Source organism: Larimichthys crocea, chromosome XVII (genome assembly GCF_000972845.2).
Source record: "Larimichthys crocea isolate SSNF chromosome XVII, L_crocea_2.0, whole genome shotgun sequence".
Lineage (NCBI taxonomy): Eukaryota > Metazoa > Chordata > Actinopteri > Sciaenidae > Larimichthys > Larimichthys crocea.
The window spans coordinates 17,537,332-17,552,214 of record NC_040027.1 but is presented as its reverse complement, the minus strand read 5'-3'; the positions used below and the strand labels follow the sequence as shown (position 1 = coordinate 17,552,214).

General features: G+C 44.2%; 1 protein-coding gene across 1 annotated transcript in view; it reads left to right on the top strand.

Annotated features, from left to right (window-relative positions):
* notch2 (notch receptor 2) overlaps positions 1 to 14,883 on the top strand; it is a 40,955-nt gene that overhangs the window by 22,113 nt on the left and 3,959 nt on the right. Inside the window, exons 3-34 of the mRNA XM_010730171.3 lie at positions 724 to 998; positions 1,493 to 1,700; positions 1,809 to 1,942; positions 2,387 to 2,509; positions 2,973 to 3,206; positions 3,573 to 3,728; positions 3,821 to 4,006; positions 4,202 to 4,315; positions 4,407 to 4,520; positions 4,635 to 4,868; positions 5,716 to 5,826; positions 5,933 to 6,125; positions 6,452 to 6,597; positions 6,694 to 6,807; positions 6,932 to 7,051; positions 7,136 to 7,288; positions 7,480 to 7,708; positions 7,894 to 8,095; positions 8,303 to 8,459; positions 8,651 to 8,835; positions 8,948 to 9,080; positions 9,393 to 9,644; positions 9,769 to 9,881; positions 10,960 to 11,492; positions 11,597 to 11,923; positions 12,029 to 12,171; positions 12,259 to 12,463; positions 12,754 to 12,841; positions 12,979 to 13,132; positions 13,211 to 13,530; positions 13,724 to 13,871; positions 14,224 to 14,321. Coding sequence (XP_010728473.3) covers positions 724 to 998; positions 1,493 to 1,700; positions 1,809 to 1,942; positions 2,387 to 2,509; positions 2,973 to 3,206; positions 3,573 to 3,728; positions 3,821 to 4,006; positions 4,202 to 4,315; positions 4,407 to 4,520; positions 4,635 to 4,868; positions 5,716 to 5,826; positions 5,933 to 6,125; positions 6,452 to 6,597; positions 6,694 to 6,807; positions 6,932 to 7,051; positions 7,136 to 7,288; positions 7,480 to 7,708; positions 7,894 to 8,095; positions 8,303 to 8,459; positions 8,651 to 8,835; positions 8,948 to 9,080; positions 9,393 to 9,644; positions 9,769 to 9,881; positions 10,960 to 11,492; positions 11,597 to 11,923; positions 12,029 to 12,171; positions 12,259 to 12,463; positions 12,754 to 12,841; positions 12,979 to 13,132; positions 13,211 to 13,530; positions 13,724 to 13,871; positions 14,224 to 14,321 — 5,902 coding nt within the window. The remainder of the gene's footprint in view (positions 1 to 723; positions 999 to 1,492; positions 1,701 to 1,808; positions 1,943 to 2,386; positions 2,510 to 2,972; positions 3,207 to 3,572; positions 3,729 to 3,820; positions 4,007 to 4,201; positions 4,316 to 4,406; positions 4,521 to 4,634; positions 4,869 to 5,715; positions 5,827 to 5,932; positions 6,126 to 6,451; positions 6,598 to 6,693; positions 6,808 to 6,931; positions 7,052 to 7,135; positions 7,289 to 7,479; positions 7,709 to 7,893; positions 8,096 to 8,302; positions 8,460 to 8,650; positions 8,836 to 8,947; positions 9,081 to 9,392; positions 9,645 to 9,768; positions 9,882 to 10,959; positions 11,493 to 11,596; positions 11,924 to 12,028; positions 12,172 to 12,258; positions 12,464 to 12,753; positions 12,842 to 12,978; positions 13,133 to 13,210; positions 13,531 to 13,723; positions 13,872 to 14,223; positions 14,322 to 14,883) is intronic.

Sequence of the window (14,883 nt, the reverse complement as noted above, 5' to 3'; positions counted from 1 at the left end):
GTGCCCATCTCACATCCTTCCACTTTTTATCTTCTTCTTTGCCAGCACTGACCCCAGTTTAACCCTTCCACCAAGCAGCTCAGCTTCCCCTTTTTCTCTTACAGGGTTTACGGGTTTAGAGCTGGTTCCATCTGTGATCTTAAGACTCGTGGTTCAACTCTGGTCTCATCTTAACAGCATCTGTGTGTGCCCGCACATGAGCTTGTACTATAAATAGCTTCCTATATCTCTTGGGATAAAAACATTAAATAAATGCAGTCACTTAACCATTTAACATATGAATTAATAGTCTGAATATGTTTCTCTTCGTGCACAGCCTCACATTTTGTTATTACTCCTGCTTAGGGATGTGGTTCACCAATGGCAAGACTGTGTATTAGACAGTAGTGTGTACCTGTGCTGGTTCACTTGTTTCTTTGATGTGTGTGTGTGTGTGTACTACAGGATTCGTGTGCAGATGTTACTCTATTACGCTATCAATGCTGTTGTCTGATGTGGTGCGTTATGTGCACCTGACTGAAACTCATTCCTTTGTTTTGTTTGTTTGCTTCTCTGTGATCACACACACACACAGACACACACATATTTGTTTAGCTCATCTTTCAACTTTATTGTCTGTATTGAGGGCCGATTAGGTTTAAATCCTTGTGAGTGCCTTTGCGTGCGCCATCATTGATTTCTGTGTTTTCTTGTGTGTGTGTGTGTGTGTGTGTGTGTGTCCAGGTGTGCGGCAGGCTTTCTGGGTGAGTACTGCCACCATAAGGACCCGTGTCAACCTGGCTACTGCCTGAATGGAGGGAACTGCTCTGTGTCCATGTCCACCGGTGTCCCTGTACCAGGCAGCGCCACCTGCACCTGCCCTCTTGGCTACACCGGACAGCACTGCCAAACTCCCCAGAACTCCACGTGTTACCCCAACAACCCCTGTGCCAACAGAGGAGTCTGCACCCTGCTGTCCCTCGACAACTACAAATGCGAGTGTGCCAGAGGATGGGCAGGTGGGCTACTGTTTAATCACCTCACAGGAGTTTGTCATTTGTCATTTGTTTTAAACATCCTGAACTCTTTTTCTGTTTGATTGCTGTTTTTCAGCCATCTGTGAATTTAAATTGAAGTTAGACCATGATTCAAGGAACTAGTGGCTTCTTGGTGCAATTGTGTAACAGTGTATGCATAATGATGCATTAAAAGTTCTTTTCTGTTATTAAAATAAGAAATTTAGAGGACTGCTGTCTGCAAATACATTCTAGAGACGGCTAAACAGTGTGCAAATCTAGTTTGTCCAGAAAATAACACAGGCAGCGATAACAAAAACAGTGTGATTAAAAAAAGTGTTTGAGATAACCACAAATACATACCCGTCACTGCATATATCTTTTCCTGTAGCATGAACGCCGTAAGTCTACACAGATGCTACCATTGATACATGGAACATAGGATAGCCAAAGCTCTAACGCTCTGCTCCTCTCCTCTCCTTCCTTTTCATTCCCAGGGCCACGGTGTGAGCACGAGGACAGCTGTCTGTCTAGTCCCTGTGCCAACGGTGGAACATGCAGCTCTTCTTCTGGTGGTAGCTACACATGTTCATGTCCTCCTGGCTACACAGGTCCTCGCTGCCTTAATGACACAAATGAATGTGCTGCCACACCCTCCATATGCCAGAATGAAGGAATATGCGTCAACAACCCTGGCTCTTACAAGTGAGAATCTAGTTTTTAATAAACAAATGTTTACTATATTTTATTTTATTAAATAAAACAGCTTGAATTCATGAAGACTGAATGAAATGGGCTCTGTCATTGTTACAGGTGTACCTGTACCCCGGGGTTCACTGGCAAACACTGTGAAAGCTCATACATCCCTTGCTCACCTTCACCGTGTCAAAATGGAGGCACCTGCCACCAGAGCTCTGAAACCAGCTACTCATGTCACTGCCTCCCAGGTAGGAGGATTTTAAAAAGGCTTAAATTAATTCAGTGTGCAAAAAAGTTAACCAAGCACCACACAGAAGGAAAGAGAGAGAAAGAAAGCACGAAGGTACAAAAGAGAAATGGAAATTTAAGGGAATAAAAGAGAAAAAGGTATTTATGTATAAAAAAAAATGTAGCTTTGAGTTTCTATCTTGTTGCATTCTGTTGTTTGAGGTGCAAACAGTCTGATCCTGTTGGCTGTGTTGTATTTGACACACTGTACTGTCAGTCTGCTACATTTAGCAAGTATACACAACAAACACACAGCTGCTGTTAATACACTACCAGGACATATCATCATACTTACGTACACAAGCAAACATCATACTACAGCTCATGCATTTAACTGCATGTCTTCCCTAATGGACAAAATAAACAAATAACGATTAAATGTCTCTTTCTTTTATTTGTGCCAGGTTTCAACGGGACCAACTGCGAGAACAACATCGATGACTGCCCCGGTCATCAGTGTGCCAATGGAGGAACCTGTATGGATGGAGTCAACACCTACAATTGCCAGTGTCCTCCAGAGTGGACTGGTAAGGGCTTTGTGGGTGTGGCTGTTTGAGATATTAAGGGTTTTCCTCATGTGTGTGACGTTGACCTAAAACATTTTAAAAATGCAGTAGCTTAGTGGCTGTTCAGCCCTGCATATGAACAACTCCACAGGCTGTGCTGTTGTTTTTATGAGGTATCTATGAGGCATGAAATGGGAATGCACACTACACATATTTGATTGTGTACTGCAGCGCTTGCTGGATGACATCACACTTTTTTTTGTGCTGGAATGGGAAAGCTTAAGTCATTCTGAACACAGCAGTCTCTAAAAAGAGTATTTTGTATGCCTTCTCTATGTTTTCACCTTCTAAACATTCTAACTATGTCAGTTTGAAATGCTCCACTTACAAAGCAAACATGCATACATCAGCTTACCTGGACCTCTCTGAGTTTACTTAACACTAATCCTCTCCTCTTCCTGTCCACCCCTCTACCTCTCCACAGGTCAGCACTGTACAGAAGATGTAAATGAGTGTCGCCTGCAGCCAAACACTTGCCAGAACGGAGGTACCTGCAGCAACCTGATCGGCGGCTATGTCTGCGTGTGCGTTAATGGCTGGAGTGGACCCGACTGCTCTGAAAACATCGACGACTGTGCTACATCGATGTGCAGCGAAGGCTCCACATGCATTGACCGCGTGGCCTCCTTCGTCTGTCACTGCCCCCACGGAAAGACGGGTAGGCCAGTAGTTAGAAACCACACACAGAATAAATAACTAGAAACCAAAACTAAAACAAACTGAATAGTTGCTGTTATAGTTTAATACTTCCTTTTTAATTGGATCATTGTTTACAACTGGAAAAGAGAAGCAAAAACAAAGACATGAAAAAGGCACTAAATGTAATCTACTAATTACACCACAGAATAGATTTGCATGCGCCATCAACTGATTAGTGACACATTATTGAATTTGGGTTCAACTTCTCCTTAATTAACTGTAGCAAATTTGTACTGAGTTATGCTTTATTGTCTCCTGTTGGAGATTCTCTGAAGGCATTTTGTTTAAGGATTACTTTTCACTCATTGATGTTGCTTCTTTTCAGGCTTGCTCTGTCATAGAGATGATGCCTGTATCAGTAACCCCTGTAGAGAGGGCTCCCAGTGTGACACCAACCCCATCAATGGCATGTTCAACTGTAACTGTCCACCTGGATACATAGGCAGCACCTGCAACATTGACAGAGACGAATGCAGCATTGGTACGAAAGAGAAAGTCCTAAACACACGCATAATGTACCGTTATGATCTGTTCTGCTTTTAATTGTGCCTCCTTCCTCTTCATCATCATCAGGTACCAACCCTTGCGAGCATGGTGGTCAGTGTGTGAACACTGATGGCTCCTTCACATGTAACTGTGTCAGGGGTTATGCTGGGCCGCGCTGCGAACAAGATGTCAACGAGTGTGCTTCATCCCCCTGCCAGAACGACGGAACATGTCTGGATCGCATTGGGGACTACACCTGCATCTGCATGCCCGGTAAGAGAATATAAATGATCTTCAGTTTTAATCTATTTTATCACATATTCTCACTCAGTTCGCAGGACGCTGCTCTGGGTGGCTGCCTATCACTCCACCATCTCTCTCTACATTAGCATGTGAACCATCGTACATAAACACTTTTAAAAACACTGACTGAAGTCGATAAAAACTTGTTTCTTGTCATGCGCGCAGGATTCGAGGGGACTCATTGTGAGATAGAGGTGAATGAGTGCATGAGCTCCCCCTGCCTGAACCAGGGTAAATGTCTGGACCACGTCAGCCGCTTTGTCTGCGAGTGCCCGGCAGGTCGGTATACAAGAAGCTGTGTGATTTTCTCTTTGATTTCCATCCAGATTTCCAGATTTTAAAACTATGCTCCTCCTCATTCTGTTTTCAGGCTTCAGCGGTGAAATGTGCCAGATAGACATCGATGAGTGTTCCAGCACACCCTGTTTAAATGGGGCCAAGTGTATCGACCGACCCAACGGATATGATTGTGAATGTGCTGAAGGTAAAAGGGAATAACCATACACATGCCTGCACTGCTGTTGTGTTATAACAACAGAGGCACCTGATGTGGATGCTATAATCTTTGTTATTCTAAAAATAAAATGTCCTCCTTCAGGGTTCACGGGTCTACTCTGTGAGGAGAACATCAATGACTGCGTACCTGAGCCATGCCACCACGGTGTGTGTAAAGATGGCATTGCCACCTTCTCCTGTGAGTGCTATCCGGGATACACAGGCTCCATCTGTAATATCCAGGTTCAGGAGTGCCACAGCAACCCTTGTCAGAACCGAGGACGCTGCATTGACCTGGTCAACGCCTACCAGTGTAACTGCCCACAGGGAACCACAGGTAGGTACTCGGTGTGGCAATTCAATTTGACATGTAGTACGTAAATTATGCAGCTGTATAAGTGGGATTAGATGTTTGGGAGCCAGCGTTGTACAAAGAGACAAACTTTCACAACATGAGATATGATACAAAGCAAGTCAGAAACTTCCTTCCTTAAAACAAAACTCTGCTCTGCTTGACGTCTGGTTGCTGTAGTAACCACACAGTCTATCAAACACACAAACACACACATACATCTAGAGCTTCCTGTATAGCTTTTAATGTAAAGTCTAAGCGCTCTATGTGTGTGTTTAGCAGTCACAAGTCTGGGTCGAGTGGTGCTAACCCACGTTGCTCTGAGGATTAGCAGGCTCAGATCAGTATGTTGTACCAGCCCGAGGCCTGGTACTGAAGTCTGTACTGTCCTCACTTTACCAAAACTGGCGTCAGGTCACCCTGTCAGGTCTCACTTTCAGGTTTCATGCCCTGATTTCTCCTCCTCTAATATGCCTTGTTCTCTTTCTTTGTCAAGTTCTCTCTTTTTTATCTCGCCCCCTTTTTCTGTTTATTCTTTCTTGCTCTTCTCCCACTTTAACAGTTTTGACTGTGAGTCGTAGCCGCCCTCTGTTATAGTAAAAGTCTGTTTGCGTTTTTTGGTTTCTCATGTCTTGCTGAACTCAAATTTTTATGGAGTCTTACTCCCCTCTGGTGGCGAACGAGTCACATTTTGTAACGGCCACTTGATTGAATTGGAACTCCTGTGACTTTTGATGTGCTACATGTAAATCTCAGCACAGGCATATAAAATGATTATTATTTATATACGCTGTCTGTTGTTACTTTATGAGTTTATATTTTGTCTACTCAGGGGTGAACTGCGAGAACAATGAAGATGACTGTGCCAGCAACCCCTGTGAGTACGGAGAGTGCCAGGACGGCATTAACGAGTACAAATGCGTGTGCGCTCCAGGATATACAGGTATGTTTTGATAGAAACCTCATTAAAGTCAATGTGATAACAGTATAAAATGTTTCAGAAAATGAGGCAGGATAAAACTAATTCCCTCTGCATTGCTCTCTAATAGGAGTTAAATGTGATGTGGAGATCAACGAGTGTAACTCAAACCCATGTATGAGTGGAGGAACTTGCGTGAACAAGGTCAACGGGTTCCACTGCCTGTGCCCACCGAGCACCCATGGCCCTCTGTGCCTCTCCGGGACGGACCACTGTGCTCCTCAGCCTTGTGTGCACGGAGAATGTATTGAACAGCAACACGGGTAAGTTAACATGTGTTGATCTACACCAGGTATGTAATGTTAGTGGGAATTTAAAAGATCCATACAGTAAAACAGTTTGGCCAACAGGCAATTTTGACAATAGTGCTTCCCTTTACTCAATTTAGATGTGAAGGCCTCCTACAGTTAATAAAATATCTTCCAGCTTGCATCAATTTCCAAAATTGCCGCTGCAAACCATTAAAATGTGCAGCATCAGCATAACTACGTGCATATAATAAAGTTATAATCCAAGTAAAAGCCTGCTGTTTTTACTATGCAGCTAATTCCACATTTTAAACCCGTGCATGTCTTTATTTTGTCTAAAGGTTCCACTGTGACTGTGAAGCTGGCTGGGTGGGGCAATACTGTGAGCAGGAAAAGGATGAGTGCCAGCCCAGTCCATGCCAAAACGGCGGCACCTGTGTGGATCGTCACAATGGCTACACCTGTCAGTGCCATCCTGGATTCAGAGGTAACAATAACACTAATAGTTATTGTGATTATGTTTCTCATATTTCATAAAAAAAAGAAAAGCACATATCTGAATCACCTCCTGCTCTCTCATCAGGTGTAAACTGTGAGAAGAACATAGATGAATGTGCATCTGGGCCCTGTCTGCACCAAGGCATTTGTATAGATGGAGTCAACAGTTACACCTGCCAGTGTAGTCCACCGTTCACAGGTCAGTTATATCACATTTCCACCACATCAGTATAGTCTTGTTAGCATAGCATGGCCAACTGAACAGAATTTTACCATTCACCTGTTTTTTATCAGTACTCACCATGTGTGCTATGTTAAAACAGGTAAACACTGTGAGGTGGAACAGGTTCCCTGCGCCTCTCATCCATGTGAGAGTGGCGGAGTGTGTCGTCCATCTGCAGACTACACCTCTTACACCTGTCGATGTCCCGCTGGCTGGCAAGGTATGTGTGTGTCTGATTTAAAGTCCTATCTATTGCTGGGTTGAGGCCATGCTAATATCCGTTTGTTTGTTTACAATTGTTTAGGTATGCGCTGCACCGAGGACGTGAACGAATGCAAAAAGAACCCTTGCAAAAATGGCGGTAATTGCATAAACAGCCAGGGCAGCTACAGGTGTATATGTCGACCTGGATACAGCGGACACAACTGTCAGATCGATATCGACGACTGTTCACCCAGTGAGTCACACTTTGACAAACTCAGTCCCTGTACCGCCAATGATTCCTGTACCTCTGTGTTTATGATATTTGATGTAGATATAGATATAGAGAGGTCTTAAAGGTCAAACAACCTTGTTAAAACTGATGAAGCTGATTGCTATTTAAATAAAATGTTTGTTCATGGACCACCTCTTAACCCCCCTCTGTAGACCCGTGTTTGAATGGAGGCTCTTGTGTGGACGACGTTGGGAGCTTCTCCTGCGACTGCCGCGCAGGTTTCGAAGGGGAGCGCTGCGAGGCCGAGGTAGACGAGTGCGCCAGCCAGCCATGCAGGAACGGTGCCGTGTGCCAGGACTACGTCAACAGCTTTGTGTGCGAGTGCCGAGCGGGCTTCGACGGAATCCTGTGTGAACGCAACATCCTTGAATGCACTGAGAGGTGAGCCATAAAACGTGTTTTATTATCATGCTCAATTGTTCTGCCCTTCTGCAATGAATTCTTCTTGGAAGAAAGAAGTTGAACTTTAAGATCTTCAAGGCCTGTGTTGTATTTTTAAAGTATGTCTCAGCACTCCAGACAGGATGACAGATTAATCACTACTTTCTTTATCTCCTTCCCCCAAGCTCCTGTCTGAATAATGGGACTTGTATTGATGACATCAACACCTTCTCTTGCCGATGCCGTCCTGGTTTTTACGGGACGTTCTGTGAGTACGAGAAAAATGAGTGTGACTCTCAGCCCTGTAAGAATGGAGGCACCTGCACTGATGGCCTGGGCACCTACCGCTGCACCTGCCCTGTAGGGTACAACGGACAGAACTGCCAGGTAAAGTGTACAGAGCAGGTGACGAGTGTGAGCTGGGTTAATTTGTGGTAAAAAGCCATTTAATAAGCCATTTGCTTACATTTACAGAGAGTACATAGAGTGTTGTATGCCTATATTCTATACATTTTGAAGCCTGTATAAATTCAAATTGACCAAAGTGGTGTCATTTCTTCAAGGTTAACTCTGTCTTACCCTTTTTGTATGCAGAACTATGTGAACCTGTGCAGCCAGGTGCGCTGTCACAACAGCGGCGTCTGCTCTCAAACAGCAGCAACCTCCTGGACCTGCCACTGCTCAGTGGGATGGACGGGACTTTACTGTGACGTCCCAAATATGTCATGTCAGGACTTTGCGGCAAGGAATGGTTAGCATCTACTTCCTGTTGTGTTCTTAAGGAGCAACAACACATAATGATGAAAAGTTGCATCCTAACTAAATGTTTACAAATTTTATTTTGTCACATATAAGTATTGTCAGACTCTTATAACACCCAATAATTGTTTATGTTCATATTCTTAATTCACTATATCCACCTCCTTTTTCAAATTACTGTAGGTATGGAAGTGGAAAGTGTGTGTAAGAACGCCGGGCGGTGCAAGAATGTGGGTAACTCACACAAATGCGAGTGCCAGCCAGGATACACGGGCAGCTACTGTGAAGACATGGTGGATGAGTGCAAGTCAAACCCATGTCGCAATGGAGCTACATGCAAGGACTACCAGGGCACCTACGAGTGTATAGTAAGTCAATTCTCAGCTGTTTGTGAATGGATGCGTTTGTGGCGTGCACGGTTCAAAGCACCTGAAACACACCATGAGCTAACCTCTGTCTCTCGTCATTTTATTGCTCCAGTGTAAACCGGGCTACCAGGGGGTGAACTGTGAGTATGATGTTGATGAATGCCACTCTAAGCCCTGCATGCACGGAGGAACCTGTATCAACCTCATCAACCGATTCAACTGTGTCTGCCCACCTGGAACATATGGTAAGTCTGCACACATGAGAGGATGAAGGTAAAAAGATTGCTTTTAAACATTCATAAAGCAGCTTTGATCCTCCTTTGAATATGAGATAATATTATGAGCCTCTGTAAGCCCCTGGGTATTTCTCGCAATGAGAAAGAAATGCTGGATGTATTGTGTATTTTGTATAAAAGGAGAAAAAGCCTTATAAACTCATGTGATTCCCCCGGGATGCTTCTAAAAATAACATTACAAGCTCATAAAATACTATCTTAAAAAGATTTATTACTTTACTTGATATATACAGTGATATCTGTCTGTTCACTGCTCTGTAGGCCTCCAGTGTGAAGGGAACGTGGATGACTGTGCCCCGAAGCAAGGCTCCTGGGAACCTCGCTGTCTGAATGGAGGACAGTGTGTGGATGGTGTGGGCCGTTACACGTGCTCCTGCCCCCCAGGATTTGTTGGAGAACACTGTGAGGGGGATCTCAACGAATGCCTATCTGGGCCCTGCCACTCCCCCGGAAGCCTCGACTGTGTGCAGCTGGTCAACGATTACCAGTGTCGCTGTCGCCTTGGATACACTGGTACATTCAGATTAGCTGCTCACAGAGACAAACCTTGCTGGTGTTTTTTTGTACACGTTTGGTAGTTAATACTGCATTTGTTGTCCTGTGTAACTTTCCCTTTTCCCTCGCCTTGTTTCGGCAGGTCGTCACTGCGAGTCCATGGTGAATCTGTGTCTGTCTGAGCCGTGCCACAACAGTGGTGTCTGCTCTATGAACATGAGCTCAGTACATGGCTACATCTGCTCCTGTTTACCTGTAAGTTTCAGCCCTTTTCTGGTATCATAACACGGTTTCAATCAATTTCCTATTTCCCTTTTCTATTAATTTCCCAGTGCAGACATGCTTTACGGTTGTTGTTTTTCTATGCACGTAGTAATCATGTCATGTTTAGGGTTGTCACAATTTCTCCACCCTGCCTACATTCACGCGTCTGACACGTCCCAAGAAAGAAATCACAACACTTTAAAGATGGCACAGCGTAGTTAACCAGTGGCCTGCACTTTCACTTTTGAACTTTACACTATGTCCACTGCCGGACTCAGATTTATGTCAGATCTAACTCTGACCCTCGCTGTCCTAGCTGACCTAGCTCCGGGTTACGCGTTTGACACAACCCTGCTGTTAAAATACAGGACGACACTTTTGTAACGTTGCATAACCAGGGACTCTTTTCTGGGACAGCAAACACAACACAGCCTTTCAGTAATAATTATGCTTATCTAGTCATGTTACGGCTGATTAAAGTAACTTAACTACCCTTTACAACATGCAGTTTTCTATGACCGCGTCAGTTTCCTGGGATAGACACACTTCCCAGAGCAAATATATTCATATATTCATAGTCATATATTAGGTTACCCAAAAGGCCACTTTCCTCAAAGATGGACTGGTAGCTGTTAGGAGGCGAGGAAAGTGACTCTCATCTTTGTTTTGTGTTACAGTTGAAACAAAAAAAAAAACGTTATATTGAAAATCATATCAAATTGTGGAGAATTGTGACACCCCTAGTAAGATTATATTCTCAGCAGTGCTTTGCTCACAGTAAAGAAGTTATTAATTGTAGATAAAAACACTGAGTGACTTCAGAAGATGGCAGTTTTCCTTCCCTTTCCTCTCGTTTTTCTCTCCACTAACCTCTTACTCTGTCTCTTATTCTCATGCTTGCTTGAGAAGGCCACACCATGGCTCAGGTATAGTTGACAAGCAGCAGATTTGTAACCTAGATGTAGTTATAGTAGTTTGTTTCATTTTGGGCCCTTTAAAAACATGCACCTAACTCTTGATCTTAAAAAAGTATTATGACCACACCTCATATGTATGTTATATTTTACAGGGTTTTACCGGGTTCAACTGTGGTGAAATAGAAGGCTACAGTTGTGCAAAGCTACGATGCCAGAATAATGGGCGATGTGTTGAGTCCCAAGCCGGCCGCCTGTACTGCCAGTGCCAGCCAGGCTTTAGCGGGCCACACTGTGAGAATGACCAGAGGTGTCCGTTCACATGCCAGAACGGAGGAACCTGCATCAAAGACCCATCCAGGCCAAACCAGCACAGCTGCCGCTGTCCCATGCACTTCACCGGACAATACTGTCAGATCGAACAAAGAACAAGCCCAAAAACCCCGACCTGCCCCTATCTGCAGTGCGAGCGGCATTCAGGGGACAGAGTGTGTGATGATCAGTGTAACAACCACGAATGTCAGTGGGACGGAGGAGACTGCTCGCTCAACTGGCAGCAGCCATGGGTTAACTGCACTGCCAGTGTTCCTTGCTGGGATTTGTTTAAGAATGGAAAGTGTGATAAGGAGTGTGACAACCCAGGGTGCCTCTTTGACAGCTTTGAGTGCCAGGAGAAGGAGGAGTGCACGTATGTGACCGTCTTCTTTATTTTCTCATTGCAGTTGCCTATACTGTTTTCTGTTTTCAAACCAAATCACCAAACTCCCTTCTTCTTGTACTGTGTATTTTCAGTTATGACAGGTACTGTGCTGACCACTACGCTAACGGCAACTGTGACCCAAGCTGCAACAAAGAGGCCTGTGGCTGGGATGGCCTGGACTGTTCTGCTGAGACTCCCCAAGTGGTGGATGGCACACTGATTCTCGTGGTCAGGCTGCAGCCTAAGGAGCTGCTTGGTGACATGAGGGGTTTCTTGCGCGCCCTGGGAGCCCTGCTGCGCACCAACCTGCGGGTGAAGCTGGATAAAAATAATGAGCCAATGATATTCCCTTGGGTGGAGGAGGAGCATGGACGACAGAGAACCAGAAGCAAGCGGGAGCTAGAGAGGGAGGTTATTGGGTAAGGATAGTTCATGATAAACATAAATTCTCTTATATAATACTCAGTAGCTTAAAATTACCCATGCATAATTATCTGCATTTGTATTTTTGCCTGTCTGCGCAGATCTGTGGTTCACCTGGAAATCGATAATCGCAAATGTTCCGAGAACTCCGACGACTGTTTCTCCAACACTAATGAGGCCGCGTCCTTCCTCGCAGCAGCGCACATCAAGGCTGAACTGCCGTACCCTCTGGTGGATGTTAAGAGTAAGTTGGCCAGGGGTTATTAATATTAATATATAATTTAAAAATCTAAATGAAGGCGAAACTGACATTTAGACTTGTCTTCCACAGGTGACCCGACCGTTTCACCTGGGCCATCAGTTCCGATGATTCTAGTCGGAGTGGCAGTGGTCATTATTCTGCTCATCCTGGTGCTCGGGATGCTAGCAGCCAAGAGGAAACATAAACATGGTTTTCTGTGGCTGCCCGATGGCTTCTTAGCCAATAAAAATGACAAGAGGAGAGAGCCTGTTGGACAGGATGACTTCGATATGAAGTAAGTGGACATACAGACCAACTGCAGCTTGTGTTAAAAAAGTATTTAAAACAAGAAATATGATTACTGCTGGGTGAGAATTCATAATTCATGACTTGGGGGAAATGTGGGCTGTGAAACCTTCAATTAAGATATTGTAGGTTAAAAGAGAAACAGGTAAATGGCATCAGTAATCAAAACTGGTGTTTGATTGAGTGTAAAACAAAGCTTAGCTTTAACATAGCATGCAATCTGTGTCCTGGAATAAATACAACATCTTCTGAACTTGTTTTTTTTTTCTCTCATATCAGGAATTTCAAGACTCAGGATGGAGCCATGATTGATGGAGGTCAGAGTCAGAGATGGCTGGAAGATGAGGTCTCGTCCAAGAAACCAAGAGTAAGTGAATTGAGTGAATTGTCCGAATAAAACTGATGGATGGGAGCAGTTTAAATGAAATTGGGTGAGGAATGTTTGGAACATAAACAAAGGTTTTTGGTTGTGAATGTTGTTTCAAGTTCTCTTCCTTTTTATAGACCGAAGACAAACCGTTGCTGCCCATCGCCATGGATGGAGGAGTTGACCGAAGGGAGTGGACCCTGCAGCATCGCAAGGCCGCTGACATCACCCTCACTCCCCCTCAAGCCGACCTAGATACTGACTGTCTGGATGTCAACGTCAAGGGACCAGGTGAGGAAAAATGCACTTCTTAACAACATAGATTTCATGTTCAGACATTCCCTTAATAATGACTTGCTCCTCCCTAAGATGGCTTTACCCCGCTGATGTTGGCGTCGCTGCGTAATGGTGGAGGCCCAGACTGCAGCCTGCACGGAGAAGAGGAGGAAGACAGCGGAGGAGAGGAACCAGGACCGAGTGTCATTTCGGACCTGATCACTCAGGGTGCTTCTTTGATGGCTCAGACTGACCGTACAGGAGAAACAGCACTCCACCTGGCTGCCCGCTACGCCAGGGCTGATGCTGCTAAGAGACTACTGGACGCTGGAGCTGACCCCAACGCCCATGACAACATGGGCAGAACTCCGCTGCATGCTGCCGTGGCGGCTGATGCCCAGGGAGTCTTCCAGGTGAGACGCAACTGTTTGATCAGAAGCATTTATGAACATGACGCGACTTTAAAATAATTTTATTAGCTGGGTTCGCCACCAGTTCCACTATTATGGTTACAAATTTATCTAAAGGTATTTCCTATGAAACGTAAAATCATCATCACTGTGGTCTGCCATGAGTTATTCATCTTGTGTGTCTGTATCTTCTCAGATCCTGATCCGTAACCGTGCAACAGAACTGGATTCCCGCATGAATGATGGCACCACTCCACTGATCCTGGCAGCCAGGCTAGCAGTGGAGGGCATGGTGGAAGAGCTGATCCACTGCCACGCTGACATCAACGCTGTAGACGACCATGGTCAGCAGACTTTTCATATATTTACTCTTCCTGTGAATGGAAGTCTGGTGTATGAATTCCAGCATGACATGTACAGTTATTTGGATTACAGTGTTGCTCATATACAAACTGCACTATGATAAGCTTTCAGATTAGATCCAGCCATGCAAATATAAAATGTTAAAGTTAGTAAACCTTAAAGTCGCTGTAATACTTCAGTCCTTTTTAAAGCTTTTACTGCATGTTATGCCCTCCCTCACTCTCCCCTGCGTTTCCTGTCTCTCTCCAACTATCACAGTCTAAATAAGGCAGAAATGTTTTGTTTTGGTTTAACATGCTTCTTTGTCTTCTCTCACTCTCCCACCATTTCTAGGCAAATCTGCTCTGCACTGGGCGGCTGCAGTTAATAACGTGGAGGCAACTCTTGTTCTTCTGAAGAATGGAGCCAACCGTGACATGCAAGACAACAAGGTTTGTTCTGGCGTTTTCATTTATGTTATTTTAAACTATTATTAATAATTCTTCAAAAGTAAAACAAATAATGTAAAAAATCATGTAAAAAGTAATATCTGTATAAAACTGGATTTTATTCAAAGATTTAGTTCCAAAATGCATAAAGTAAATAGAGAATACACACAAAAAAGATATTTTCTCTCAAACTATCCCGGTAGTTCACCTGGTAGATCGTCTGCCCGTGTATAAGGACTAAAGTCGTCTGTCTCTCCGCTGAATTTCCTGTCGATCTCTCAGGCTGTCATTGTACACCTGTATTACCAAATATAATAATCTCAACTGGCTGCCGTTGATCTGAGTGATTAGTCCAAACATTTCATTCATAATGTGTTAATATTTTCTCAATAGGTGCACTGCTTCTGTCTCAGTGGAAATGAATGTAATCAGAAACCCTAATCTCTATAATGAGATATTTGCATATATATCAGGTTTGAGTGTGCTTTGGTTGCAACAGCTAGTCTGGAGAGGAAAGGAGGCAGAACACATTGGCTATCGTCTGATAGGTTTCACTTTTTATCAG